The sequence below is a fragment of the Carlito syrichta genome, unplaced genomic scaffold (assembly GCF_000164805.1).
Source record: "Carlito syrichta isolate Samal-C Ts95f unplaced genomic scaffold, Tarsius_syrichta-2.0.1 Scaffold308124, whole genome shotgun sequence".
Taxonomy (NCBI): Eukaryota; Metazoa; Chordata; class Mammalia; order Primates; family Tarsiidae; genus Carlito; species Carlito syrichta.
The window spans coordinates 100,618-115,180 of NW_007252220.1; the positions used below are offsets into that span (position 1 = coordinate 100,618).

The following is a 14,563-nucleotide window of genomic DNA, read 5'->3' on the forward strand; positions in this document are numbered from 1 at the left end:
AGCCACTGCACTCCAGTCTGGGTGACATAGTGAGACTCCAACTCAAAAAAAAAAAAAAGATGAATTGTCCTCCAAGTACTACTTTCATGGCATCACAGAGATTTTGGTAAGATGTTTCTTCATTTTCATTTGTTTCCAGGTAGCTTTTAACCTCTGTTTTGATTTCTCTGTTGACCTAGGAGTTGTTTAGCATTACGCTGTTTAGTGTCCATGTCTCTATGGGCTTTGGGGGAACTTTGTTGGTATTGAAATTTATTATTTTTCCACTGTGATCTGAGAAGGTGCATGGCAGAATTTTAATCTTGTGAAATTTGTTTATTCTTGATTTATCACTGAGGATGTGGTCAATCTTAGAGTAAGTTCCGTGTGGTGATGAGTAGAATGTATCTTCTGTGGTTGCTGGGTGGGTAATTATTTAAATCTATTTGGCCAAGTATCGTGTTGAGGTTCCTGATCTCCTTGTTGACTTTTTGTCTTGATGATCTCTCTAGGGTTGTTAGTTGGGTGTTTAAGTCCCCAGCTATGATAGTATTCGAGGTATTAGAGTAGATATCTTTCTTACTTTACCTACAAGCTGCTTTATGAAAGTTGGTGCTCCATCAAAACCCCAAGTGCCCGTACCATAAGAGATAAGATAGACAAGTGGGACCTCATCAAACTGACAAGCTTCTGCAAAGCAAATGAAGCCATCAAGAGAGTGGGGAGACAGTCCACAGAATGGGAAAAAATATTTGCCAACTGTATATCTGACAAAGGCCTAAGCTCTAGGATCTATAAGGGACTCAAATGTGCTGCAAGGAAAAAAACAAACAGCCCCATTAAAAAGTGAGCAAAAGACATGAACAGATACTTCTCAAAAGAAGATATAACTACAGCCAACAGACACATGAAGAAATGTTCAGCCTCACTAATCATCAGAGAAATGCAAATCAAAACCACATTGAGATACCACCTAACTCCAGTAAGAATGACTATCATTAATAAAACAAACAACAGATGCTGGCAAGGATGCAGGGAAAAAGGAATGCTTCTACACTGCTGGTGGGAATGCAAACTAGTGCAACCTCTTTGGAGGACAGTGTGGTGATTTCTGAAAGAACTAGAAATTGACCTTCCATATGACCCAGTAACCCCCTATTGGGAATATACCCAGAGGAACTCAAGTCATTCTACCGAAAAGATACCTGCACACACATGTTTGTTTAAGCTCTATTAACAATAGCAAAAACATGGAACCAACCATGCTGCCCATTGAAGCTGGACTGGATAAAAAAATGTGGTACATATACACAATGGAATATTATGTAGCCATAAAGAAGGACAAACATGGACTTTACAGGAACTTGGATGGATTTAGAGTCTATCATGCTCAGTGACCTATCACAGAAACAAAGAACAGAATATCATATGTTCTCACTCATAAGCAGACCTTGAACAATTATCATAATACTATAAGAAAGGGATTGACAGTAGTGGGAAACTGCCACAGGAGGGGGGATGGGATTGGCAGTTGAGGGAAACTGCCAGGGGAAGGAGGGGCAAACCTCATCAACAAGGGTTCCTGTATAATGAACATTTGTATACCTAACCCTGAATTGTGCCCCACATCTTCAAAATAATGAAAATTTAAAAATAAATAATAAATTTTAAAAAGTTAAAGAAAAAAGAAAGTTGGTCCTCCTATGTTGGGTGCATATATGTTTAGGATGGATATTTCTTGTTGATGGATTGAACCTTTTATCATTATATAGTAACCTGCTGTATCTTTTTTTTTTTGAGTTAAAGTCTCACTCTGTCACCCAGACTGGAGTGCAGTGGCTGCTCCCGGCCACCGCAGCTTCGACCTGCTGGGCTCCGGCGATACTTCCACTCAGCCTTCCAAGTAGCTGGAAGTACAGGCGTGTGCTACCACACCCGGCTAATTTTTTTCATTTATTGTAGAGATGAGGTCTCACCAAGTTGCCTAGGCGGGTCTCAAACCCACAGGCTCAGGCAATTCACTTGGCCTCCCAAACCACGAGATAACAGACTGAGCCACCAAGCCTGGCCCCTGCTGTATCTTTTAAATTTTTTGATAGCTTAAAGGGGATTTTGTCTGATATTAAGATCACAACTCCTGCTTTCTTTTGTGTTTCATTCGCCTGAAATTTTGTTTCCCATCCTCTTAGCTTGAGTCTGTGAGTGTCCTTTCTGGTGAGATGAGTCTCTTGGAGACAATGTATTGTTGCCTCATGATGTTTTATGCAATTTACCATTCTATGCCTTTTCATTGGTGCACTTAATCCATTCACATTCAGGCTAATTATTGTGATGAGAGAATTTATCCCTGTCATGAGGTTCTTATAGAGTTTGTTGTTGTTGCTGCTGTTTGCCTATTTATTTATTGTCTTTCTTTTGATTTTTTTGGTGAATTCATGTGTGTTTTCAATCTTTTTCCTGCATTCTTGGGAAGAGCATTGTCATTCTTTTTTTCCTTCCTTATTTAATACTTTCTTAAGTGTTTCTTGTAGAATTTTAATTCTCCATCACTGATAAAATTTAGCTTAGTTGAGTTGGTAATTCTTGGTTAAAATTGTTTAACTTTGAGAACTTTGAAGATTGGGCTCCAAGCTGTCCTAGCCTGAAGTGTTTCTGTAGGTAAGTCCGCTGCTATTCTAATTGGTCTTCCCTGGTTGATAGTCTGACATTTCTCTCTTGCTGCCTTTAGGAGTTTTTCTTTTATATCTACTTTGTGTAGGTGAATTACTATGTTTCTAGGAGTTGGTCTTCTCATTTGTTTTCTTGCAGGGGTTCTCTGAATCTCTTGTGCTGAATGGTCATGTTACTGATGAGATGAAGGAAGTTTTCTTGGATAATTTCTTGAAATATTTGTTCCAGGGTGGTCTCTGTCTCTCTATATGCCTCAGGAATTCCAATTAATCTTAGGTTTGGCCTCTTGAAATAATCGCCCATCTCTTGGAGGTTTTGCTCTGTCTTTTTAATCTTCTTTTCTATGTTTTTAACAGTATGGGTTAGTTCCATATTTTGGTCCTCAAGCTCTGAGATTCTTTCTTCTGCTTGGTTAACTCTGCTTTCCATCCTCAGCAGTTTGTTATTTATTTCATTCACTATAGTCGTTATTGCTGTTATCTCAGTTATCAATTCCTTCATTCTTTTCTCTTGTCTCTCCTTATTTCTATTTATTCTCTCTATTGATATCTTCATATCTGGTTTTTGGTTTGAGACTAGTCATTCTGGGGATCCTCATTGTTTGAGTTACAAAGTCTGTATTCTCAGTGGCTGACCTTCCAGAGGTCTGTTTGAGACTCATATTTTCCTTTGGTTTTTCTTCATTTGTGTAGGTTTTCTTCACCCCCCCCCCTTTTTTTAACCTCTTTTTTAATTCTGTTGTTCAGTGATGGGAGATAGCTTTTATTTCAGTTTGCTCAATCTCCTATTCTTCTGTATGTAGATCCTCTGGTTTTATTCAGTTTGAAGCTGGATTAGGGATGGGGACCTGTGCTTTTGCAGTTTTGAGATTTAATTAAGGGGGGTAGCTGTGTCTATGAAGCTATCTGCAGATCCCAGTATCCCAGTGTGGGCCCTCTGGAACCCACTTCTCACTGCCTTACCATCTGTCTATGCAGTGGGGGTGTCTGTTTGCCCCCTGAAAGCAAAATGAGATAAGAAAAGGGAAGTAAATGAGAAAAGGAAGGAAGAAGACAAAAGGAAGGTGGAGAGAGAGATGAAGAAGAAGAGGGAAAACAGGCATACCAATTAATGTATAAACAGGGAAACAAACAAAGACAGAAAAAACAAGAAAGACAAAAACATACAATCATACAAAAAAACAAAAATCCCCCTATTGGAGTACTTTCCCTCAAAAATACACATGCACAAACAGAAAATGAAAAAAAAAAACCTTTAAAATAACAGAAACAAAGCAAGTCCAAAATCATAAACAAAAACAGAAAGAAAGAGAGAAGAAAAAAAAAAGCAAAAACTAAAGCAAGAAGAAAAAAAAACTCACCCTGTGGCTATTTCTGTAACTCCAGGTTCCTTTCTGAAGCGTCCACCTTAGTGAGCAGCTCAGTTTTCCAGCCCCTCTCCTCCGCTTTCAGTGCAGGTTCTTCATTCATTCTTATTCACACAAGAATGTGTATGCTGATAGCATCCGTATGCGTGTGCGCGCACACACACACACACACACACACACACACAGTCACCCATTCTCCATTCATCTCTGGGAGCAGCACCTAGAAAGGACATTCTGCTGGCGTAAGATGTTACTAACAACTTTATGCTATTTTTACCATGCAGTTTCATATTCCATAATTTTATCAAAGTGTTTATGAGCCATTATTTCAGAAAAAAAAGTTTAAGTAGTCATACTCATTTCAGAAGCTAGTCCCATAATGAAATATTCACAGTGTAGCATAGTGCTTAAATTCAGAACCACTGCATGCTTAGGTAAGTTTTTCCTTGGCAGTGGGATACATTCCTTATGACTGATTTCTGCTCCTCCTGATAAATGTTGCACCTTGTGGAAGGAAAGTGGAGGAGGGGCAGTCGAAAGGCTTTTGGCTTTCATGTGGTAATTATAGTTCCAGCAGCTTCTGATGCCTTATGGTTGTAAACACTGCCACATAAGCAAAGAACTCTACTGTGCCTATTTCCTTAAAAAAAAAGATGTTTTCCCATTTTGTTCCTTGTTAATGAGCAATGGCAGTTCAGAGATACAATGCATAAGCTGTTTGCTTTCTCTAATGATCTCAAACCCCAATGGAGCATCACATTTAAAAATACTCAGAGTCAGCCAGGCTCAGTGGCTCAGCCTGTAATCCCGCGCCTTTGGGAGGCTGAGGTGAGTGGATTACCTGAGCCCGCGGGTTCGAGACCCGCCTGGGCAACTTGGCGAGACCTCATCTCTGCAATAAATCAAAAAATTAGCCGATCGTGGTAGCGCGCGCCTGTAATTCCAGCTACTCGGAAGGCTGAGGTGGAAGGATCGCCGGAGCCCAGCAGGCAAGGCTGCGGTGGCTGGGAGCGACCACTGCACTTCAGTCTGGGTGACAGAGTGAGACTCCAACTAAAAAAAAAAAAAAAATACTCGTAGTCCTTGTAGTTTATAAGGATGAGTATTATAAGTAAAAAAGAATTAATTATAAAGAAATGTGTTGCACATTTTTAAGGCAGAAAAAAATTTAAAGGTATTGGCCAAGATTGAAAATTCTGATAACACTTCACAAAAGCTAGACTGTAGAGGAAGAGGCACCCAAATTCATTGATGGTGAAAAATGTAAATTAAAATACAACTTTCCTTAATGGCAATTTGGCAAAAATTTACCAAAAGACATACCTTTTGGCCTTGCAATTCTACTTTAGAAAATTTACATATGATGATGACATATATACAAATTATTCATTGAAGCATTATTTTTATTAGCAAAAGAAGGGGAAAATAACTTTTAATCAGAGAGCGTCTGGGTAAAAATATTATGATAAATTTATGCAATAGAATTCCATGCAGCCTTTTAAAAGGAGGGTGAGGAAGCTCACTCTCTCCAAGTTATATTAAGTGGAATGAGCTCCATATTATAGTAAGTGAAAAAGAAGTAAGGTGCAAAACAAGATATATAGAATACTTCTATTTATGTGAAAAATACACTATTTGGGTGATTTTATAAGTCAAAATTAAAAATTTGTACAATAAAGTCATGGCCTTGTGATATCAGTTGCTTCCAGGGAGAGGAACTAGGTGGATGAGGGATATGAATAAGAGGGAAACTTCACTGTATACCATGCTGAACCTTCAAATTTTGAACCTTGTGAATATATTACCTTTCAAAAAAAAGACAATGAAAGCAATTTAAATCACAAAAAATTCAGGTTTATTGTGTGCATATATTTAGATAAAAGATAAAAAGATCCAGAATAATAAAAACCAAGGAGATGTTATGCCTTAGGATGGGGAGATGGAAGGCTGCATATAGGTGTAGGATGGACATTTACCTTTCATTTTATATTGCTTGCATTTTTATATGACATTTTATAATAATAAAAATCAAACACACCTTCTGGAACTGTACTGTAGGGCTGGGATCAGTGGGCCAAGAGAGTGAAGCTTTTTAAAAATTCAACCATAAATGTATGAGAGGACCAGCCCTTTTAATTTGGTCTTGAGTCATATCATTCCCTTGAGTCATTCTGATGGATTGAAGTAACAAAGCTGTGCCATTCAAAGACTCATGATGAAATAGAAAAATGACTTTCAGTCTTATAACCACCTCTGTGGAGAATACCAAAATTCCCCATATTAAAACAGCTATCTAAGAGGCAAAGAGTTTGAAAAGAAAGGCAGTGAAGAGCCACTTTTATAATTGTCTCAGAGGTGCAACTCATGTTTTAAAAGCAAATTTTGAACCAGAGACCTTCTGGAAGTTGCATGCCCTAAACGTGGCCATGTAATTCTGAAAGTAAAGAAGGGACATGTCCTTTATGACAATTTAGAGGAAACTACTTTCAATGGAATACTATTCAACCATAAAAAGAATGAAATCTTGTCTTCTGCAGCAACATTGGTGGAACTGGAAATTGTTAACTTAGGTGACACAAACCAGACACAGAAAGACAAATATCTCATTTCCTCACTCATAAATGAGGACACATGGGCAATAAAGTATGGAGTGATAGACAATGGAAACTTACAAGGGTAAGGGAGTGGAAGGGAATGATGATGAGAAATTACTTAATGGGTACAATGTATGTTATTTGGGTGATAGATACCCTAAAAGCCCTGGCTGCACCACTAAGCAATCTATGCATGTAACCAAATTGCACTTGTACCCCATGACTTTACACAAATTTTTAAAAAAGGAAGAAAGTGTGTACTTTTTAACACTTAGCTACATTGTAGACTAGCTATGTCACTTTGGTTAATCAATTACCTCTGATAGTTAATCACCTATTCCTATCTTATTATCTATCTCACAATGTTATTGAAAAAATAAGATGAAATAATATATGTGAAAGCCTGTTGTAAACGCTAAAGTGCTATTTAAATTAAATAATCATCACCTTTCAGTTTTCACAGTGGTAAAGATAATGCTAATTGGCTAAAGTAGTTTCCTCTAAATTGTCATCAAGGACATTTCCCTTCTTGACTTTCAGAATTGCATGACCACTTTTAGGGCATGCAACTTCCAGAAGGTCTCTGGTTCAAAATTTGTTATTGACTTGCTTCTGTCACTGCATGGGAAATAGGAAGAGTAAACATTTCATAATAATGCTAAGGAATACATCATAATAAGAAAACAAGACAAAATTTGCCATTGAGATTTATGTTTTGTAACTCTTAGCAGTGGTTAAAAAGATAGTATAAATGCTGATTTTTTAATTTCAGTTATCTACCTCATACTCTACCATGCCATCTTTGTGTTCTTTGCCTGGACATACTGGAAGTCTATCTTCACACTCCCACAGCAGCCAAACCAGAAGGTAAGAAAATTGGTTACTTCTTTTTTTATTTTTAATTTTCTTATTTTAAAGATGTGGAGTACAATTCAGGGTTAGGTATACAAATGTTCATTATGCAGGTACCCTTGTTGATGAGGTGTGCTCCTCTCTCCCCTGGCAGTTTCCCTCAACTGTGAATCCCACCCCTCCTCCCCTGGCAGTTTCCTACTACAGTCAATTCCTTTCTTATAGTATTATGATAATTGTTCAAGGTTCATTTATGAGTGAGAACATATGGTATTCTGTTCTTTGTTTTTGTGATAGATCACTGAGTATGATAGACTCTAAATCCATCCAAGTTGCTGCGAAGTCCATGTTTGTCCTTCTTTGTGGCTGCATAATATTCCATTGTGTATATGTACCACATTTTTTAAATCCAGTCCAGCTTTGATGGGCGGCATGGTTGGTTCCATGTTTTTGCTATTGTGAACAGAGTTGCAACAAACATGCGTGTGCAAGTATCATTTTGGTAGACTGACTTGAGTTCCCCTGGGTACATTCCCAATAGGGGGATTGCTGGGTCATATGGAAGGTCAATTTCTAGTTCTTTCAGAAATTGCCACACTGTCTTCCAAAGAGGTTGCACTAGTTTGCATTCCCACCAGCAGTGTAGAAGCGTTCCTTTTTCTCCACATCCTCACCAACATCTGTTGTTTGTTTTATGAATGATGGCCATTCTTACTGGGGTTAGGTGGTATCTCAGTGTGGTTTTGATTTGTACTTCTCTGATGATTAGTGAGACTGAGCACTTCTTCATGTGTCTGTTGGCTGTCCGTATATCCATGTCTTCTGCCCACTTTTTAATGAGGCTGTTTTTTTTTTTCCTTTTGGCACATTTGAGCTCCTTGTAGATCCTAGATGTTAGGCCTTTGTCAGATATACAGTTGGCAATTATTTTTTCCATTCTGTGGGCTGTCTCCCTGCTCTCTTGACAGCCTTCTAGCAAATTGGATCTAAAAACACATCTCAAAAATCATCCACCATGACCAAGTAGGCTTCATCCCTAGGATGCAGGACTTGTTCAACATCCACAAGACCATAAATGTAATTAAATATATCAATAGATGTAAAACCAATAACCACATGATGATATCATTACATGCTTTTTATAAAACGCTTTTTATAAAATCCATCATCCCTTCTTGACAAAAACCCTCAAACACCTAGATATAGGAGGAGCATACCTCAATAGCAAGCGCCATCTACAATAAATCTACAGCTAGCATATTGCTAAATGGACAGAAACTGGAAACATTTCCCCTGAAAACTGAAACAAGACGAGTATGCCCACTCTCACCCCTCTTTGTCAACATTGTGTTTGGAAATCCTAGCTAGAGCAATTAGACAAGAGAAGGAAATCAGAGATATCCAAATGGGAGAAGAGGAAGTTAAGTTATCCCTCTTTGCTGACAATATGATCTTATACCTCCAAACTCCAAGAGAATCTGTCAAAAACCTGCTTGCACTGATAAAGGACTTTGGCAAAGTGTCAGGGTACAAAATAAATGTGCAAAAGACAGTTGCATTCTAATACACCAACAACATGCAGGCAGAGACCCAAATTAAAACCACAATCTCATTCACAATAGCCACAAAAAAAATGAAATACCTCGGCACCCTCCTAACCAGAGAAGTGAAAGACCTTTACAATGAGAACTACAAAACACTGCTCAAAGAAATCCAAGAATTCACAAACAATGGAAAAATATTCCATGCTCATAGATAGGAAGAATCAACATTGTTAAGATGTCCATCCTACCAAAGGCAATCTACAGATTCAACACAATACCCATTAAGTTACCAACATCATTCTTCTCAGACCTGGAAATGAGAATACAGAAATTCATATGGAAGCATGAACAACCACGAATAGCCAAAACAATCCTTAGCAAAAGAAACAAAGCGGGAGGTATCACACTTCCAGACTTCAAACTTTACTATAAGGCTACAGTAATCAAAACAGCCTGGTATTGGTACAAGAACAGACATACAGACCAATGGAACAGGATGGAGATTCCAGAAGCAAAGTCTCAATTTCTCAACCAACTCATCTTTGACATAGATTCCAACAACAACCACTGAGGAGAGGAGAACCTATTCAGTAAATGGTGCTGGGAGAATGGACTGATCACATGCAGAAGATTGAAACAGGACCCTTACCTATCACCATACACAAAAATTAACTCTAAATGGATCAAAGACCTAAACGTAAAACCTCAAACTATAAGAATCTTAGAAAATACAGGAGACACCCTTTCGGAAATTGAAACTGGCAACCAATTCCTGATCAAAATTACAATTGCCCATGCCATAAGAGATAAGATGAATAAGTAAGACCTTATCAAACTGACAAGCTTCTGCAAAGAAAATTGGTTACTTCTTAAAGACTAAGGAGCAAAAAAAGTAGAAATGCCAATAAAGTAAGAAGAGGACAAAAAGAGGAGCAAATAACCTTCCATTACAAAATAGTAAAACTAGTCTTTAAGAAGACTTAATGATAAAGGTGAATTTAGTGTAGGATAAGCTATTGAAGGAGTTCCTGAAATCGTCAGTGCTAGGTATCTTTAAGACTAGGAAATGACTGCCTGCATTGGTGATATAATTAGAAAAATAAGAACCCACTTGGATTTTGAGACCTCATCTGGTTCAATTCTATAAAACTATTATTTTGGTACCCAGCAAGACTCTGGAAGACAATGTTGAGAAAAAATTCAATAGTTAAATCAATCATTTTCAAACGGTTCTCTTGAATCCAAGTGTTTCATGCAATATTTGGAAGTGTTTTTGAAAGTATTTGTGATCATATCAGGCATTTATAATGTGTAATTACTCTAAACCAGGTTATGTTCCGAAGTAGAGAAAAAAAAATAAAAGAGACTTTCTGCCTCCAAACATTAGGAAAAAATACTCTTTTAAATTGTTTCCCTCATAGATTCAAAATGGTACACAAGAAAAATAAAATTAACCATAGAGAAAATCAGTAATGCAGGAATTGAGGAATATAAAAGATATAATATATAAAAAATTAAAGGGTAAAATGACAGATGATCTTCTTAATTATTAATTACTTGAAACATAAATGGATTAAACTATCCAGTGAAAAGACTGAGATTGGCGGAAAGGACTAAAAAATTGTGACCTATCCTTATGTGCTCTACACATACTAATTTAAATCCAAAGACATACTAATTAAAAACCAAAGACATAAATAGGTTGAAAATGAAAGGATGGAAAAAGATATTCTAAGCAAATAGTAAAAGACAAAAGAGTCTTTAAGTCAAAACTGTTAAAAGAGACAGAGAAGGACATTGTATACTGATAAAAGGGTCAATATATAAAAAATATGTGACAATTATAAACATATACACCTAACAAGAGATCCTCAAAATATAAGAAGCAAAAGCTGAATTAAAGGAAAAATGCACTGTTTCACAACCATAATTGGAGACTTCAGTGCTCCATTTTTAATAATAGAACACTAAACAGAAGACCAATACGGAAGTATAGGATTTGAACAACACTAAACCAGCCACATGTAATACGTGTGTAGAGCACTTCACCCCAAACCAGCCAAATACACCTTCTTCCTTAGTACTTCTGCAACATTCTCCAGTGTAGACAATATATTAGGCCATAACACAAGTCTTAATAAATTTAAAAGATTGAAATCATGCAATGTATCTTCTCTGACTGTAATGGAATGAAACTAGAAATCAATAAAGGAAAACTACAATTTCACAAATATGTAAAAATTAAACACAATTTTAACCAATGAATCAAATAAGAAATCATAAGGGAAATGATAAAATACTTTGAAATGACTTAAAATGAAAACCAACATACCAAAAAGTATGGGATACAATAGTGAAATGTCTTAAAAATGAAAACTAACATACCAAAAAGTATGAGGTGCAATAAAGCAATGTTCATGGGAAAATTTATATCTGTAAACACCTAGGTTAAAAAAGAATAATATCTCAAAATAGTCTGACTTTACCTCTTAAAGAGCCAGAAAATGAATAACAGTATAAAATCAAAGTTGACAGTAGAAAATAATAAAGATTAGAATAGAAATAAAGTAGGAGTTACAAAACAACAGCAAGAATTAACAAAACCAAAAGTGAGACTTTGAAAAGATCAACAAAATTGGCAAACCTTTAGCTAGACTGACAAAGAAAGAAGGAGGAAAGGAAAGGAAAAGTAGGGGAGGGAGAGAAATGGAAGGGGAGGGGAAGGGGGAAAGAAAGGAGGGTGGGCACAAAATTCTTAGAAGGGATGAAAGGATGGATAGAAGGAAGGAGGGAAGGAAGAAAGGGAGGGAGAGAGAGAGGGAGGGAGGGGAGAGGGAGAACCAAATTACTAATGAATGTGGAAATGAAAGTGGGGACATTACTACCAATCTTACAGAAATAGCAAGAATTATAAGAAAATATTATGAATAATTGTGTGCCAACAAATTAGATAATCTAGATAAAATGGGAAAATTCCTAGAAATACACAAACTGCCAAAACTGACTCAAGAAAAAACTTAAAAATCTGAATAGACCTAAAACAAGTAAAGAGATTGAATTAATAATAAAAAACTACCATCAAAAAATCCCAGGACTTCACAGCTTCACAGATGAATTATATAAACATTTAAGGAAGAATTAGCATCAATTCTCCTAGAATCTCCCCACACACACATACGCATACACCACCCAGAAAGAGGAAGGAACACTTCCTCTGGCCAGTGCACGTAGGCAAGAAAAATAAATGAATGGCATCCAAATTGGACTGGAAGAAGTAAAAATTATCTCTACAGACATGTTCTTAAATAAATAAAGATTTTGTACCCCAAAAAAACCTGTTCTAACTAATAAATGAATTCAGCTAAGTTGCAGGATACAAAATCACCACATCATCACACAAAAATCAATCATGTTTTGATACACTAACAATGAACAATCCACAAGAAAATTAAGAAAATAATTTCATTCATAATAGCATCAAAAATAATAAAATACTTGAGAATAAACTTAAAAAAAAGCAAAAGACTTTTTATACACAAAAATCTTTTTAAAAATCACTGAGAAAAATTAGACACAAATAAATAGAAATGCATCCTGTGTTCATGGATGTTAACACTGTTAACATGTCAATACTACCCAAATCAATCTACAGATTTAATGCAATCCTATTAAAATCTCAAAGATTTTCTTTTTGCAGAATTAGAAATTCCATTCTAAAATGTATATGGACCATCAGGGAATACCAAATAGCCAAAACAATATTTTTTAAAAGTGTTAGAATTTTGTACTTTCTGATTTCAAAACTTAGTGCAAAACTACAGTAATCAAAATAATCTGGTACTGGCATAAAGACAGATATAGACTAACGGAATAGAATAGAGTCCAGAAATAAGCACTCACATATTTGGTCAGAAATTTTCAACAAGAACACTAAGACCATTCAATGGTGAAAGAACAGTCTTTTCAACAAAAAAACTGGATATTAGCCAGGCTCGGTGGCTCAGCCTGTTATCCCGCGCCTTTGGGAGGCTGAGGTGAGTGGATTGCCTGAGCCCGTGGGTTCGAGACTGGCCTGGGCAGCGAGACCTCATCTCTACAATAAATCAAACAATCAGCCGGGCGTGGTAGCGCATGCCTGTAATTCCAGCTACTTGGAAGGCTGAAGCGGAAGGATCCCTGAGCCCAGCAGGTCGAGGCTGCGGTGGCCGGGAGCGGCCACTGCACTCCAGTCTGGGCGACAGAGTGAGACTCCAACTCAAAAAAAAAAAAACAAAACTGGATATCCACATGCAAAAATATGAAGTAGGACACTTACCTTAAACCACATATAAAAACTTAAAATAAGCCAAGACCTACACATAGGAGCTAGAACTATAAAACTCTTAAGAAAACACACAGGGAGAAAGTTTTGTGACATTGGATTTGGCAATGATGTCTTGGATATGAAACCAAAAACACAGGAAACAAAAATAAAAATACATAAATTGGACTACATCAAAATTTAAAACTTTCATACATCAAAGGGTACAATAAGCAGAGTGAAAAGGCAGCCTACAGAATGGAAGAATATATTTGCAAATCATATATTGATAAGGAGTAGAATATTTTTTAAAACTTCTACAAGTCAACAACAAAAAAACAAACAACTCAATTTAAACAAAAGATTTGACTAGATGGTTCTCAAAAGATGATATACAAATGACCAAAAAACACATGAAAAAGATGCTGAACATCACTAATTGTTAATGAACTGCAGATTAAATCAACAGTGAGATACCACCTCACAGTCAAATAGAATGCTTACTATTTAAAAAACTGAAAAATAACAATTGTTAGTGAGAATTTGGAAAAATTGGAACATTGTGTGAATGCTAAAATGACGCAGCTGCTATGGTAAACAATATCAGAAGTTCTCAAAGAATTAAAAATAGAAACACCATATGATCTAGCAATTCCACTTCCGGGTATATGCCCAAAAGAATTGAGAGCAAGGTCTCACAGAGATATTTGTATACCCATGTTTATAGCAATATTATCCACAATAGCCAACAGGTGGAAGCAGCTCAAATGAATGGATAAATAAAATCTGGTATATATATGCAATAGAATATTATTCAGCTTTAGAAAAGAAGGAAATTCTGACACATGCTACAACATTGATGAACCTTGAGGACATCATGCAAAGTAAAATAAACCAATTACATAAAAACAAATATTGTATGATCTTGTTTGTATGAGATACCTAAAGTAGTCAAATTCCCAGAGACAGAAAGAAGAATGGCGTTTACTAGGGGCTGGGAGGAGGAGAAGTGGAGAGTTTTTTAATGAGTATAGAATTTCGGTTTGGCAAGATAAAAAAGAAAAAGAATTTTTAAAACCTTATACTTTTTTGTATAACTGTTCTTTTAAAAATACAGGTTTTTTGCCGGGCTCGGTGGCTCAGCCTGTAATCCCGCGCCTTTGGGAGGCTGAGGTGAGTGGATTGCCTGAGCCCGCGGATTCAAGACCCACCTGGGCAGTGAGACCTCATCTCTACAATAAATCAAAAAATCAGCCGG

General features: G+C 36.6%; 1 protein-coding gene across 2 annotated transcripts in view; it reads left to right on the forward strand.

Annotated features, from left to right (window-relative positions):
• The window catches only part of ZDHHC15 (zinc finger DHHC-type containing 15), a 135,538-nt gene that overhangs the window by 37,638 nt on the left and 83,337 nt on the right, over nucleotides 1-14,563 (forward strand). For both annotated transcript variants that reach the window (XM_008064993.1, XM_008064992.2), the window contains one exon: nucleotides 7,382-7,476. In XM_008064993.1, the coding sequence (XP_008063184.1) occupies nucleotides 7,382-7,476 (95 nt within the window). The remainder of the gene's footprint in view (nucleotides 1-7,381; nucleotides 7,477-14,563) is intronic.